The 16265-nt window shown below is 54.8% G+C and overlaps 1 protein-coding gene across 1 annotated transcript in view; it reads right to left on the bottom strand.

The window, feature by feature from the left end:
* Nucleotides 1–12: 12 nt before the first annotated feature.
* Nucleotides 13–16265, bottom strand: part of LOC104039513 (NACHT, LRR and PYD domains-containing protein 12) — a 17264-nt gene continuing 1011 nt past the window's right edge. The window contains exons 2-8 of the mRNA XM_064453008.1: nt 7203–7498; nt 2962–4663; nt 2304–2429; nt 1523–1693; nt 1089–1262; nt 817–987; nt 13–653 (exon numbers count right to left, since the gene is read on the bottom strand). Coding sequence (XP_064309078.1) covers nt 422–653; nt 817–987; nt 1089–1262; nt 1523–1693; nt 2304–2429; nt 2962–4663; nt 7203–7485 — 2859 coding nt within the window. The 5' untranslated portion in view covers nt 7486–7498 and the 3' untranslated portion in view covers nt 13–421. The remainder of the gene's footprint in view (nt 654–816; nt 988–1088; nt 1263–1522; nt 1694–2303; nt 2430–2961; nt 4664–7202; nt 7499–16265) is intronic.

Genomic DNA, 16265 nt, shown 5'->3' on the forward strand with positions numbered 1-16265 from the left:
AGCAGGGACTGCTGCTTTTTTTAGTTCACTCTGAATTTCTGTGTTTGTCTATAAAACCCCAAACTGGCTGCAGGCTCACTTGCAGGGCTGGCACCTCGCTCCCGGGTACATGAGCCACCCCGCGGGGCGGGACCCTCACCCACAGACACATTTGGTGGCCACGGCGGGGACGGGGGGAGCACGGGGAAGGGCACAGGGGGATTCCTGGCACTGGCCCCAGGGCCTTCATTTGCCACCGGCCAACAGCCACACAACTGTTCCCGGCGACACGCGGGGGGCACTGGGAGCGGGAAGGGCCGGCCCGGCTCTGCCCCGACCCCCAGCACATGCAGGCAGGACCTCCTCCCCTCTCCCCCCACGCATGGGGCACAGCCAGAGCCAGGGCGGCTTCCTCCCGCCTTCAGCAGCACCGAGCCCTGGGCTAGAAATGGCTCCGCTTCTGGCAAGGACCTCTCGTAAAGGAGGGGAGCACCTTCCTGTCCCCTGGTCCCCCCACACCCGGCAGGACCCCGCGGTGGAAGGGCAGCCGGGCCATGGCTCCTGACTCCGGCGTGTCCTGCTCAAGGAGGTACCCGATCTTCACGTGCGGCTTCAGTGCCCGCAGGGCGGCCAGTTCCTGCAGCGCTTCCTCATTCAACTCGGACGTGCTCAGTCTTGAAAGAGAGGAAGAAAATCGGAAGAGCTCTTAAATGCACCCCCTGCTCTCCTGGGCGGTGGGACACTGACGCCCCCTTCCCTGTCCCCAGCATCCGACCCCAGGGTGCCGGGTGGCATGGGCGCGCCGGGGACGGAAGGGAGACCTGCCGGGCACCTTACCCCAAGGCCTTCAGCGGGCAGGTGGGATGCCGCAGCTGCTGGCAGAGCTGCAGGACACCATCAGCTCCCAGCTCGTTGTCGCTCAGGTCCAGGCAGGTGAGCCGGGGGCTCTCCACCACCCGGGCAGCCAGGGCTCGGCAGCAGGCACCCGTCAGCCGGCAGCTCCCCAGCCTGCGCGACCAAGGCAAAGAGGGGTGCAGGCAGGGTCTGACCGGCAGCCGGTGAGCTGTGCTGGGAGGGAAGGAGGGAACGGCAGCCCCGGGGCCCCTTACCGCAGCGTCTGCAGCCGGCAGGCACGGTGCTGGAGCCCCTCGCACAGCAGCTGCACACCGGCGTCACGCAGCCCCTCGCTGAAGGACAGATCCAGCTCCTCCAGGCACGCGCTGGTGCCCAGCACGGCGGCCAGGTCCTCGCAGCAGGCACTGGTGAGGCGGGAGTACCACAGCCTGCCGGGGACCCGTGGGAAAAACCCTCAGAGCCAGCCCGAGGGCCCCCCGATTCCACCCACCACAGGCACGGTCCCCACCCCAGAGCCACTGCCTTCAAGCTCATCCCCGTGGGAGAGCAGGACAGAGGGACGATGCCCCCCAGAGGGACTTTTCTGGGGTACCTCCCCAGGCCTCTGGTCCGCCCCGTGGGTTTGGCCGCCTGGGAGATGCCCGCGGGGTGCTGGGGGGGGGCGCCTGGGGGTGCTGGGGCCACTCACCGCAGGACGCGCAGGCGGCAGCTGGGACGCTGCAGCCCCTCGCAGAGCAGGCGCACGCCGCCGTCGCCCAGCGTGCTGTCGCCCAGCTCCAGCCGCGCCAGGCTGCGGTGTTCAGCCAGCAGCGCCGCCAGCTCTGCGCAGCAGCTCTCAGACAGCCCACACCACTGCAGCCTGCAGGAAGAGCCGCAGAGAACAGACGGGCTCATCACACCTGCCCTGTCTGCCCCGCCCCCACCACTCGGCCAATTGGCATGGAGCCACACCCACCCATGGGACAGCCAATCAGCATGGAGGAGCCACACACATGCACTTCACAGCCAATCAGCATGGAGGAGCCACACACATGCACTTCACAGCCAATCAGCATGGAGGAACCATGCCGACCTCCCCCTTGGGAGGCCAATCAGCATGGAGGAACCATGCCCACCTCCCCCTTGGGAGGCCAATCAGCATGGAGGAACCACACCTACCCATCGCTGGGCCAATTAGTATGGAGGGACCACACCCACCCACAGCTCATGGGCCCCGCCCTCACCCCCAGCCAGGTGCTGCAGGTCCCCAGGGAGCAGCAGGGTGCTGCAGGGGGGTGGCCTTGTCCCCCGTGCAGCTCCTGTCCCCTCCGCCCGGGGCAGCACCCACCCACTCCCCTCCCCTCCAGCTGCCCCCCACCCGCACCCCAGAGCCAGCAGGGCTGGCCAGGCTCTGGCCGGTGCACCCAGCCGGTGCTGGCAGCAGCACCATGGCCCTGGGTTCGGCTCAGCGCCCAGCGCCCGTCTCTTACCGGAGCACCCGCAGGTGGCTGCCCGGGTGCCGCAGCGCCTGGCACAGCAGGTAGATGGAGGGGTGCAGCTCCTGCCGCCGCTCTGCGAGGGGACGGGGACGCGCACTGGCTCCAGAGGCACCGGAGCTGCAGGGGGACAGAGCCCGGCGGGCACGGGCACTCCTCACCGCACCTGGGAGCTCCCGGCTTCGACGCCGGCGCACAACCTGCCCCCGAGCAGCGCTCGCCACCAGCTCGCGGCAGGTCTCCGCGGCTGGGACCTCCGCGCCTTGGGGGACGCAAAGGATCGCGAGCGTTACTGCTGGGGTTGTCCTGCTCTCAAGCAAAGCTTGAGGCGCACTTAACATTTCAGCATCGGGGATCTGCCCTTCACATGAGAGAAGAGAGGGGCGTGTTCGGGCTGGGGGAGTTGAACGAAGACGCCCCGTCTCCATCGGTCCCACCGCACACAGCAGACAGAGGAGCCCGCGTGATCCTTATTCTCCCACAACTCTCCCCAAGATCAAGTAAAATCCTCTGCAGAGGAATTAAACCCCCAGGGAAAGGACAAGCTGGTCTTTGAGCGGAGGGAGCTGAAATGCCTTTAAAACCATCCTTTGGGGTGAAGGAGAATTTGTTGTTATTTTGAGTCGCTTGAGCAGAGAGGGGCGGTACTTACCGAGGCAGCGATGCAGCCAGCTGCTCCCCAGGATCCTGCTGGTGGAAGGAGCATCCCCGGAGGGTGATGCAGCCCAGCCCAGGCCACTGCCTGATGCAGAAGGAAAGAGCCATTTGGTCGTACAGGGTCAGCTTGATGTTCTGCAAGTCTAAGTCGGTGAAACAGTCCAAAGCACTTTGCGCGAAGCTTTTCTCATTCATCTCAAACAAAAAGTGGAAAGTGTCCAACTCTGAAACCTTCAGCCCTTTGCTGGAATGGGAGATGTCTCTGTGCCTCCTCTGAAGCCACCTCAGCATATCTTCCCTTGCTCGTGGTGAAATTCTGCACCCGATGATTTCATCCGCATACTCAATTGATTTTTGGCTTACCAGACCAAACAAGAACCGCACAGTTAAGTTCAGATCCTTCCTGGACTCGCTATAGCTTTCTAATAACATATTTACGTTCTTCACAAGAGCCCCCAGGTTGCCAACCGGCTCCTCATCATCCTCCAGAACGTAAAACATCGCCGCAAAAAACTCCTGGAGGTGCAGGTGGGTGAAGCTGTAAATGTTCCCGTGGTTTACACCTTTCTTTGAGATCTTCTCATTGAGGAAGAGGGGGAGAAGGTCTGGCTGGTCCAAGCCACGGTCCTTGATTTCCTTCTCCTCAAATAAGACCTTGTGCTTCCAGATGCCGTCGGCAGCCAAGGAGCACAGCTTGCGCAGGAAGCGCTGAAGGTCCTGCGGGTTGTTCCTGCCTCTGCACATCATTAACCGGGAGAGGTAAAACATGCTCATCTGCGTGGTGGCTTTAGAGCACTCAACAAGGTTTTTCTGCTTGTAAAGCTCTTGTCCAAGGATGGTGCAGAGGGTCCAGCTCATGATGGGGATGACACACAAGCTGTAGAGGATCTTGTTGCCTCTGGTAAACCTGAAGGCTATGTCGGCTTTATTGTCAGTCTCAAAATACCTGTGGAAATACTCCTCCCTCATGGATGCTGAAAATCCCAGTATTTCTGCATAATACTCACCCTCCAGACACCGCCCCAAGCTTTGAAGAGCCGTCGGCCTTGTGGTGATGAGCAAGGAGGACTCGGGGAGAACAGTCTTCTTCAACAAGCTCATCAGGGTGGTTTCCAGCGGCTTCGCTTCCCTGGGGTCAGAGCTCAGCTCATCTTCAGGCTGAACCAAGGAAAATCCCAGGGCCTCAAAGCCATCAAAAATGAACAAGATCTTCTTCTGGTCATCCAGGATCTTCCCAGCCAGCATTCGCTTGTGAGGGCAGCACTTCGAAAGCAGGTCTGTCACACTGACTTCCTTGGTAAAGGCAGTGTCTTTGCAGTCTATGCAGAAGACGTAGTCAAACTGTGTGTAGCAGGTCCCTTCCACCCACTCCACCATCATCTTCCTGACCGTCATCGTCTTCCCCATCCCCGGGGCCCCCACCAGCACCACGACCTGCGGCGTTTGCCCATCTTCCTCAGGTTTAAACAGCGTCTGCGCAGTGACGGTGACGGCAGCTGGGCTGTTGCTGGCGTTGGCACATCCATGGCTGGTGCCCACAGCTACATGCTCACCTCCCAGCTTGCTCCGAGCCTTCCTGACGATGGTCAGGTCAGTGTAGTGGCTGCTGATGGACAGGTTCTCCCCGAGACAGGAGTTCACTTCTTGGTACCGGAGGAACTCCTGGACCACGTGCTTTCTGTATTTCTGCTTGTACTCTGCGCCGATGAGAAGCAGAGTCAGCCCCAAGCACGGCCGCGCTCCCAAGGAGCCCCTAACCAGCCCGACCGCGCGCCCGACACACCAACGGGATACTTGTTTCAACGCTCAGGGCTTCCCTAAGTGTGGCAGAGGCAATAAGGACATTGTCTGAGAGAATTTTGGGCCTCTGGTCAGTTCAGGGGGTCCTCCTCCTCTCCCACCTCCCCCCATCATCCTGATCCATCAACCCCTGTTTTTATCACCCTGCAATCCTCATCCAGCCTGGGAGCAAATGCAAGTGCCTGGGGACACCCGGAGGCCTCCGTCCCCATCTGCTTGTGGTGCTGGGGCTGAAGGCACCATCCCTGGGCTCCTGGGGATGCCTCTGGCTTCAAAGTGCTGCCAAACATCAGCTCCGCAGGGATGTCCTTAATCCCCACCCCAGGAGGAAAGGCTGTGCCCTGCTGCCTGCTGGGCGGTGCTGGGAGCTGACAGCTCTTTTCTGGGAGCAGGGGGAGGCCAGCAGTGAGCGGGGACAGCAAGAGGAGAGGTCACTACAGCTCTCACACTAATATAATCACAGCAGGACATCATAGAATCATAGAATTATTAAGGTTGGACAAGATCTTGAAGATTATCAAGTCCAGTTGCCAACCCAACACCCCCAGGCCTCCTAAACCATGGCCCCAAGTGCCACATTTACACTTTTTGTGAACCCCCCCAGGGACGGTGACCCCCCCACCTCTCTGGGCAGCCTGTGCCAGGGCCTGACCGCTCTGGCAGGGAAGACATTTCCCCTCACACCCAACCCAAACCTCCCCTGACGCAGCTTGGGGCCGTTCCCTCTCACCTGTCACTGGTGACTTGGGAGCAGAGACCAGCCCCCCCCTCACTCCAGCCCCTCTCAGGCAGCTGCAGAGAGCGAGAAGGGCTCCCCTCAGCCCCCCCTTCTCCAGGCTAAACCCCCCCAGCCCCCTCAGCCGCCCCCCAGCACACTTGTGCTCCAGACCCTGCCCCAGCCCCGCTGCCCTTCTCTGGACACGCTCCAGCCCCTCCAGGCCCTTCTTGTCCCGAGGGGCCCAAACCTGAGCCCAGCATTCGAGGTGGGGCCTCCCCAGGGCCGAGCACAGGGGCCCCATCCCTGCCCGGCTCCTGCTGGCCACCCCAGTGCTGACACAAGCCCGGGGGCTGGTGGCCTCCTTGGCCACCCGGGCACTGCTGGCTCATGCCCAGCCGGCTCTCAGCCAGCACCCCCAGGGCCTTCTCCGCCGGGCACTTCCCAGCCCCTCTGCCCCGGACCTGGGGCGCTGCCTGGGGTTGGTGCGACCCAAGGGCAGGACCCGGCCCTGGGCCTTGTTAAACCTCATACAGTTGGCCTCGGCCCATCGATCCAGCCTGTCCAGGTCCCTCTGCAGAGCCTCCCTGCCCTCCAGCAGATCAACACTCCCACCCATCTGCAAACTCACTGGTGGCACACTCAGTCCCCTCATCCAGATCATTGATAAAGAGATTAAACAAGACTGGCCCCGACACTGAGCCCTGGGGAACCCTGCTCGTGACCAACCGCCAACTGGATTTAGCTCTGTTGACCACAACTCTGGGCTCGGCCAGCCAGCCAGGTTTTTACCCAGCAAAGAGTGCACCTGTCTAAGCCAGGAGCCACCAGCTTCTCTAGGTGGATGCTGTGGGAGACAGGATCAAAGGCTTTACTAAAGTCCAGGTAGACACATCCACAGCCTTTCCCTCATCCACCAGGCGGGTCCCTGGTCATAGAAAGAGATCAAGTTGCTCAGGCAGGACCTGCCTTTCATGAAGCCGTGCTGGCTGGGCCTGATCCCCTGGATGTCCTGCACATGCTTGGTGAGCTCACTCAAGATGAACCGCTCCATAACCTTCCCCGGTACCAAGGTCAGACTGACAGGCCTGTAGTTCCCCGGATCCTCCTTCTGGCCCTTCTTGTAGATGGGTGTCACCTCAGCAAGCCTCCAGTCATCTGGGGCCTCCCCTGTTACCCAAGGCTGCTGATAAATGATGGAGAGTGGCTTGACGATCTCCACCAGCTCCCTCAGCACTCTCGGGTGGATCCCATCAGCCCCAGAGGCTTGTGAGTGTCCAGGTGGAGCAGCAGGTCATAAACTGCTTCCTCCTGGATTATGGGGGTTTATTCTGCGATCCATCCCTGCCTTCCAGCTCCGGGGGCTGAATACCCTGGGGGTACCTGGTCTGACTATTAAAGACTGAGGCAAAGAAGGCATTAAGTGCCTCAGCCTTTTCCTTGTCCTTGGCGGCAGTGTTTCCCCCTGCATCCAATAAAGGATGGAGATTCTCCTTGGCTCTTTTTTTGTTGCTAATGTATTTGGGAAAACATTTTTTGTTATCTCTTACAACAGTGGCCAGATTGAGTTCTAGCTGGGCTTCTGTCTTTCTAATTTTCTCTCTACATGTTTCCAGGCTCCCTGGGAAACCAAAACCTGCTCCTACCAACTTCTACCTGTCTCTAGGATCACCCAAGTGAAAAAGAGACAGAGAGAAATAAAATGTACTCCAGCTTCCTACCTTTCACCTTCTCATCCAAGAGTTTCTCAGCGAGGTCCTTCTGGTTCATCTCTTCAAACAGCCCAATCGCTATGTCCATCGCAGCGTCTTCACTGTAGTTCTCACTCATGCAGCTGGCAAGCGCACAAGGGTGGGTGGCCTTTGCCAACGAATCCTTGGGAATATTCCATCCTCCTTCCATGTGAACCTCCGATAGCTTCGTCTTAAACTCCTGAAAGTCTTTAGGTGCGAGACCCTGCAGTGCTTGTAAGAGAATGGCTAACGCACTCTCCTCCCCTGCCATCACAGGATGTCACCTGAAAATACCAAAGGAATCACCTACTCAGCTACACCACGGCAAGAGGTTTTGGAGCTGGGCACTGAGTTTGTCGCATACAGTCCAGTTCTTCCCGTGTCAGAAAGGCCGGGGACAGTCACCCCAGCGTGGAAAGGTCACCATGCCTGTGGGCGCTGCAGGATCCGGCACCACGGAGATGTTCCGCTGGGGTGGGGCACAGGAGAGAGAGAAAAGCACCCAAAAAAAGCATCATGGGGGCTTCTAACCAGTCTAGGAGCTGGAGCCCCTCAGGGCAGAATCCCCGGGTCCCCATGGCCCCTCCTGCGCCATCGGTTGGCATGGCTGGCCGTGCCGCGATGCACCCACCGCACCAGCGGGGCAGCTGGATAGCAGGGCCCTGCCGGAGGGACCCACACCCTGCCTGGAATCCCCGTCCTGCATGTGGGCAGCATTTCTCAACGGCAGCATGACATCCAGCACGCCCTTCCTCCTTCCCCGCCACCGCCGGGCAGCTCGCCAGCCGGCCCCCACAAAACCACATGGGTGGGCAATTTAATGCCCGAAGGACTGCCAGCAATAAGCCTACAAGGAAGGTGCTGGTTTTGGGGGAAGAAAAGACATCTCTCCTGCCTCTCGCCTCCCCCATGCCAGCAGCTCAACCTCCTCCTAACAACAGGTCGTGGGTTTCACTGAAAAGCCACCAAACCCCTGCGTTTCTAACCCTTCCAGAGTAACCGCGCTTTGCTCGGGGTCCCCAAGCCATTTACTAGCCTTGCCTTGGTAAGAAAAGTCACAGAGCCTTTCTCCTCCTCCCACTTTGGGGCTCCTTATTTCTGGTATTGCTCTTCTCCTCCCCATTTCCAGTCTCCTGTGTCTTTAGGAGACAAGTACCATCCTGCAGCTCTCCAAGAGCAGGTCCGGCTGGAATTAGGTTCCTGTAAATTCAGGAAATCAGAGGGAAGCTGCAGTTTCCCGCAGGGATTTCTGCCTGCTGCAGCTTCCACCCTGGGGCAAATGGGACTTCCAAGACAACCCCATCACAGGCAACGTGAAGCTAAATTTAGATGCTTGCAAAAGCAGAGTAGGATAGAGAAATTTAAAATAGCTGCAGGAAATGGAGAATTAGACTGGGAGCTGTAGGAGGAAGAGGATTATCAGGGTGATTTGTATGAAAGGGAAAGGAAAAAGCAGTTGGGAACAACAATTGCTGTCCCAGTGTAACAGCTATCCCAGGGCCCACAAGACTGCAAAAGTTGTGGATTGGAGCGTGGCGCTTCTAGAAATGTCTTCAGGTTTTAGATCAAATGGAAATGAAACAGCTCAGTGCTTGGCGCCTGTGCTACGCCAGCCTTTGCCCTGACACGCACGGAGAGATCAGCCCCTGCTGAGTGCGTTAAGCCAGGCTGCCCAGCAGATAGGTAAGAAACCAGCAGTGCAGAGATGGATCCAGAAACTGGGAGAAGGTGGAGATGATTTTTCCAAACCAATGCAGAACTGCTAATATTGTGTCCCACCAGCCTTTTGCTCACGAGGCACAAGCAGCTCCGGTGATGAGTCACAGGGACTCACTGCCCAAAGGCAGGGAAGCTTTTCTGGGCCAGGCTGGTAGAGATCGAATGGAGGGGTGCTAGTAATTATGGCCTGGGGTCAGGAGAAAAGGGAAAAATCTAACATTGGCCAAGCAGGACCTGTGTCTTGCAGCAACGAGGGGATGGACACCAGAGCAGAGGAAGGAGAGGAGTAGGGGATGTTTGGGAAGTGGTGATGGCAGGGATAGTACATCGGGAGGAAAAATGGATCAAAGATGTTAAGGGCGCTGGAAAGCATTAAAAGATTTAGCGGGAGATATGACAAATTGGGATGGGATTTGCTGGAAGGAGTGATACCGCAGCTGAGAGGAGCAGTAGTAGGACACCGTGATGCTCCTGCATCTCTGCCACCTCCCAGCTGGCCAAAGTCATCCGTGAGGATGTTGGCTTCGACCCAGCACTGCCCACACAAACGGGTGCCTGGGTGCCAAACACCAGGACCCTGGGGGCCACCCTGAGGCTGTTCCCAGGAGATATGAAGGTACCAACAAGCTTTTGATGCAGCAGTGAATACCCTCTTATTTTAGAAAGCAGTTAGAAGGTAGAGTGTGGACTCTTATTAGATTTTTGTGTCAATAATTCAGAAACAAGGCAAAGGCTATTATAAAGGGTGCAAGGGGAGATACACAGATGAATGACAGAAAGAGCCACCCCAGGAAGACGGCAGAAACCCCCACTCTGTGTAAAACCCCTTGGCCCAGCCGAGCTAGTGGGACCTTCGGGTCCCCCATACAAATACTCAAACACTAAAGAAGGTGAGATGTTCTGAGGGAAATCATTAAGGATTATTTTAAACAAAGCATTTCTTGAGAAATTACAAACCCATATAATTTTCCAGTGCGGCTCGTTAGAAAGGCTGATGGAAAATCCTGGCCAATGTCCGTGGAGTATTGCCAAAGAAGTGCATCCCCCATGAGAACAATTCTCAGATTTGCATTTGGAGAGAGGGAATAAACCCTTGTGCAGGAACGGCTGGGGCTTCACAACACACCTGCAGGTTTGTGTCAGAAACTTCTTCAAACCATTGTCTCCAGAGGATGAAGAAAAAACATTTTACGTGGGTGATATTCCAGCGACCGGAGCTATTAAATTGGTGAGAGGTATCCAAGTTTTAAAATCAGTAGCCCAAATAGGATTTGGTCTATTAATTTGGTCCACTAATGGCCTAAGCACCATTAGTGCAGGTGGAGTTAACTACAGGGAATTACAACTGGCAAACCAGGAAGACCAATAGGTATGAGAGTGGTTAAAACTTGAAATAAAGGTGAAATAAAGGCTTCTTATCACGCCCAGCTGAGAACACCATTAGGAGGCTTTAATTTCTGACAGCAGCACATCCATTACTTTGCTGGTATCTGCAAGACCATTGTGGAAATCACTGATCAAGACTCTGGAGTGGAAGCAGAGCTCAGGACATGACGATGCCCTAACTCAGGTGGAAAGAAGCTGCTCTAAGATCCTATGCACTAAAATGACCAGTACTGGGAAAGCAACGGGAATTTCCCCATTCGCTTGTTCTGGGGGAGCAGAAAAGTAGTTACGGAAGGTACCAGCAGCACGTGAACTCTGTCTGCTTCGGGGTCCGGACACAAAACTCCCCAACAGCCTGGGCTGGGCTTTGAGGCTTTGACCCTCCCAGTCCAATCTACTCATACCCCTGCCAGGTTTTAGGGAAATTCAGCAGCAGAACATCATCTACCTGAATGCCAGCGGGTATTGGTGTTAATGGATAGGAAAGATGCTGTACGGACCTTACCTGGACCGTCTCGCTCCTGCCCTAGCTGAACAAGGTGCAGACTGCGCTGCTGAGAACAAATCCAGTTGCAGTTATTGGGTATGGATGCGAGTGTCCTTGTTGTACACTCAGTAATAAACCAAAGGTACGCTGCTTCAATGCGAGTGGCGGATAGGAGCGAGCTGAAAATAGTCCTCCATGTTGCTATTAACAGAGCAGGAGAGCAAGTAGTGGGGAAACTAATAAAAAAGCACATCCCTAAATAGAGTGCAGGCTATTATATACATTATTAAGAGACAAACTCTCCAGGCAGAACCCATTGCATCTCTTTGTGGACAGGGATTACATTAATAAAGAAATAAAATACTAGAGGTGTGGCTGGAGAAGGGGATAGAAAGCATGATGAGAGATGAAGAAAATTAGATTTCTCTTACAAGCTCAGAAAGATAGTGGGAAAAAAAAATATATGTAATGCATGTTAAAGTACATTGGAAGCCTGCAAACAATACTGAGAAACAGTTTAATAAGCCAGGAGATCAACTGACTCGGTTTAACTGCTGCAGTCTCGAGCCACGGGAAGGTCTGCAGCATTTAAAAGGTATTTAAAAGAAGGGTAGACGTGGTGCTTGAGGATATGGTTTAGTGGTGGGCTTGGCAGTGATAGGTTAGCGGTTGGACTCGATGGTCTTAAGGGTCTTTTCCAACCTTAGTGATTCTATGATCCTTGCTGGACTCATGAAGATAACCTGCGGGTTGTGGCTGACCAACGGAGACGGGAACAGCTACCTGCAGGGCAGAAGCTCTGTCTCAAGGCAAGCGCCCAGGCCTCAGCTGTCAGATTTTGCCCATCTGGAGCTTTATTTCCTTTCAGTTTAATCAGAGCAGCCAGTAATTCCTGCAATAGGATTTTTCATTACTGAATACCTAACCTGTGCTCTGTCACAGTCTCACTTAGCTTCGTCTAACAGCTTAAAGCAATAATAACAACTTGGGATCCAAGAATAAGAACCGTTACACCTCTCAAGGGAGCCTGGAGAGTTACAGCTCTCGAGATCTGGATCCACCCAGGCTGGGGACTCACAGTTAAAGCATTGCAAAATTGCTCTAAAATGATAATGACCCAATGACCTCGGTGGGTTTATTTGCTTACAGGATCAGCCTGGCGGGACAACAACCTGCAGAGAAGCAGCTAGACCTAGAGAGAGACACCAAATCCCATCACGGTCCCTTAAGCAAGCACGTAAATGTAGGAGGAATTTGCAAAGCAGGCAGGGGAGAAAATCAAACAAGAGAGGAAAGAAGTGATTGAAACAGATGGAAATCTAAGCACTAGCAGTACTTGATTAGTAAAAGGCTGAAAAAATTGTGTGGTGAGCATATGTAAAATATATATAAATACAACAAGTATAATCTTGTTTATGCTAAAGTCAAATATACTGGTTAACTGGAAATTATATGGGGAGGAGAAAATACCCCATCGCTGTCAGGTTATGGGGAGGTATCTGGGAACTTTAAAAGTATGGAGGCTTATAGAAATACTGTTCTGTACCTCTTAATGCACCCTGCTATACAGTTAACTGCATTTATGTTTTTGCAAAATTTTATTAATGATGATAATTACAACATACTATAGAGCTAGAATGCATATAGGTAAATACTATTATTGCAGAGCTAACTAATTATTATGTGAACTATGAAGGGAAGTTACCACCACCAGAAATAGACAGCATTGCCAGGAGAGCATCAGGAAAGGCGCTGCTGGGGGAGGCCGTGGGACCAGGCTCTGCAGGGACCTGCCGGTGGGGCTGGAGGGGGCGAGCCCTGCAGGGTCTGCGCTGGGTGGGCAGTGCTGGAGCAGGGTGAGGGGACCTGGGCTGTGCCTGGGGAGCCCAGGCAGGAAACAAAGCCAGAGACAGGACTAGAAACAAAGCTACAAGGTCCCTGCAGGAGATGGGACCAGAAATAAGACCACAATGTGGACCAAAGATCCTTCCTAGAGTCAAGACCAGGGAAGGGCTACATGCAGCATGGATACAAGGCCCATCCCAGAGACAGGCTAGAGATGAGCTGAAGCATACCTGTGAGGGATTCAGCTGAAGCCCATGCAGGAGGTGGGGCTGAAGATATACCCCCCTATAGACTACTAAAACAGAGACTGAGTGCCCAGGGCTGAGCTTAAAAAGAGCCCAGGGGCCCATAACAGTGGGTGGGGAGGTTCCAGCTGAGGCTGATCAGGGCTTTGAGGCTATTAATAGCCCCTGAGGGTCAGGTGGGCTTGTGTTTTCACTGCAAGGACTTTCTGCGTGGGGTACTAAGCTAGGCAGCACTGTAACTGCTGTAGGTCACTCCACCATGAGAAATGCCCTTCATCCTCCTTCTCTGGAAGCACAGAGGTAAGGAGAAATGGCTGCTGCCCAAATGGCCCCAGGTTTTTGCTGGTGTGTAACCTTTTCCTTATTCTCTAGCCATGGGTGGGTTGCAACTGGGGCTCTAGGAATGCCTCCCTTGGGGCTTTCTGATGCCTGGGGGTGAAATGAGTCTAAGCCTGTGACCTGCTCTCCTGCTTTTCATTCTCCAGTTTGTGAACAGGGTACCTGTGTTTTGGTTAGGAGGGGGTAAAAGCTATCCTGTGGAGGAGATGGGGACTGGGGAGCTGGGGTTGAGGCACATGGGGATTTTGCAGCTGGGGCTGTTGACTGCCTGCAGCTTGTGTGGGGCTGGCCTTTGAACCAGGCATGATGGAAAAGAAAATGCTTCAGGGGGATGTGTTTAGCAAATCTGGCTTTGAGGGATGCTGGGAAAGGTGGAAAAGATGTTTTAAGGCACATTGAGGGGTTTAAGTAGGGGGTAAAAGTCAGTGTCTTGGCAGCTGATTGTAGATGGTGCAGCTACTGCAGCAAGGCTTGTGGGGTCCCTGCTGCAAGGGAATGGGGAACTGAGGCCAGTGGGCTTTGCCAGGGGCAGGGCAGAGCTAATGGGGAGATGGCTCAACCCAAACAATGTGCATTCAGGGTTTCACAGGCCCCAAAGCAAGCCTGGCTCTGTGGCACCATGAGCTGAGCTGTACCCATCTAGCTCAGATTCTCAGCTCAGAGCCTGCCCTCCTGCTGGTAGGACATAACAGGATTGCATCAAATAGGCCTGGGAACAACTGTTTCTGAAAGGGCAGGGCACACCATGCCCCTTCCCAAGGGTGCTGCTGCCACCAAGCCCCCCCCAGCAGGCCTTTCTGGGGAGGCTCTGCAGGAGCCAGGGCTGTTCTTGTCCCTGCTAACTCATCCTGGGGTATGCTGTGAGCCGAGGAGGAGGAGGAAAGAACAGCAGCACAGTTTCTAAAGGTTCCCCTCTCCATCTGTCCTTGAAGAAGCTGTTTTCACCTTGCTGTGTCTTGAGCTGAAAGGCTGCTTGCTGTGCTGGAGCTGGCGCTTGGGTCTTTCCCGTGCTGTGTTAGGGGTGATGTGACTCACTTGCTGCAGGGGACCCTTCCCGTACTTGATGCCAGGGGATTTCTGAGTGCTGCCTAGCTCTGGTGCTGCTTTCCTGGCTGCCCCTCCTCTCTGTAATGGTGTGTGTGGGGGGGGTGAGGTTACTGGTTTTACAGCTCCTTTCCTTTGCTTCCCTTTTTTCTATGTTGGTAAAAATATTTTTAAAATTTAAATTCTGAGGCATATAATAAAATTCAGGAAGCCTGAGCCATAGGAACGTGTTGTGTGGGGCTGTTTATCTCCTAAGGCTGAGGCAGCGTGCGTGAATGCAGGGAAATCGCAGCCGGAAGCCCCTGGCCTTGGCTCATCCGGGCTCTGGGGGCTGGAGCTGGCAATTTCCGCTGACAGGAGGCTCCCTCCCCGCTCCTGCGGTGCCAAGGGGAGACACTGAGGCTGAGGATGTATCTGCCTGATGTAGAAGCAGCAAAAAGGTTTCAGGAGTCCTGTGCCCAGCTCCGGAGAGCAGCGGTTTGGGTGTCTCTTGCATTAAATCACAGGTTTTCACAAGCTTTGCAGAACCGTACCCCTTCTCTGCTGCTGTTGATCAGCAGACTCGGGAGGCGTTAGAAAGGGGAAGCAGCTGTTTGTGGCCACTGAACTGTCACAATTGAGTCTGTGCCTGGCATGAGACCCTAAAAGAGTGGGGAAGGCTGGCACTGCTGCGTTCGGGACCAGACAGGCAGCAGAGGGGGCATCAGCATCAGGCACAGCTAATCCTCTCTGTGCCAGCTTCTCTGAGCCAAGCAGGCTCCTGAAGCCAAGGACTACATCAAGATAACCTTGCTCATCCTTGCTCCAAGGGAGTGTTGGTGGTAGCTGCATCCCAAACCAGCCCCTTGAAGCACAACCTCTCCTGGGAGATTTGGGTTCCCACATCCAGACCCTGTGTTTTCTGCAGTTTCCTTCAAACATGGGCAGAATTTTTCTTTACAGTGGATTTTAAGCAGCCTGAGTATTTTTAGGCATGTTGGCATAGGTGAGACACACTGGCTTGGCTCTTGTGCACAGTTTAGCAGAGCCAGAAAGGGTCAAAGACGAAAATACTGATATTCTTTTTTTCTGAACTTTCTGCCCTACTGCACCGAGTATGTTTGTGGCTGAGCTGTTGCTTGGCTACTGTTTATGGGAGGGAGGAAAACACAGTGGCCACAGAAGTAAAGTGAGTTACTCTGCAAGTGGCTGAGCTGATCAAGTTGTTTTCTTAGGGATTTCTGAGTATAATCTCCTTTAGATGTCTACACTGTCCACAAAATTGCATGGAGCTGGTCAGTGAGTCCCAAGTAACTGTATGGAGGAGGAAGATGGGCAAGCATCATATAGCTCTTATTTCCTGAGAAAATGGGGTTAAAAGAGCTCTAGACAGTCCCAGGACCTGGCTGCAGTTTGGGGCACAAGCAAGATTTAACCTGAGTGGTGTGAATTTGAGACCTGTGCCTTGCTGGAGGAGGTGAGTCAGTGACAGGGAGGGTTGTCTGCTTTTAATCAATGTGCTGCAAAGTGCTAAGGAGGAGGCTGCATGCCTGGCACAGCCCGGCGGGGTGTCTGACAGTGGGACCTGGGCTGCTTGCCCGGCTCCGAGCTGGGCTTGGGCTGCCCGCAATCCCTCACAGACCTTGCAGGACTTTTGTAAGGGGAGTGAGACCCTGGCCTGCTGTCACAAGGGGGGGTTTGGGAGAAGGGAAAAATAGAGCTGGCACAAAACTACTCCAAGGAGTAGCTTTTTAGCTTCCTCCCTCCACTGTGCAGAGGTTCTTAACAAGACAAACTGCCACTCCTTAACTCACTGCTGGGGGATTGTCACACTTGGAAATCCCTTATCCTGGTGGGGGGAGCCACATACTCCTTTTTTCCTCTTGTCTACACATAAGCATCCCTCTCTATCAGGCTGGCCCCCTCCCATTTTCCCCAGTATGTTCCCCCCCGTATGGCTATATTCGCTGTAATCTCTGCAGACCCAGGCAGGCTTTGGAGGAGCAA

Source organism: Phalacrocorax carbo, chromosome 5 (genome assembly GCF_963921805.1).
Source record: "Phalacrocorax carbo chromosome 5, bPhaCar2.1, whole genome shotgun sequence".
In the NCBI taxonomy this organism is placed as follows: domain Eukaryota; kingdom Metazoa; phylum Chordata; class Aves; order Suliformes; family Phalacrocoracidae; genus Phalacrocorax; species Phalacrocorax carbo.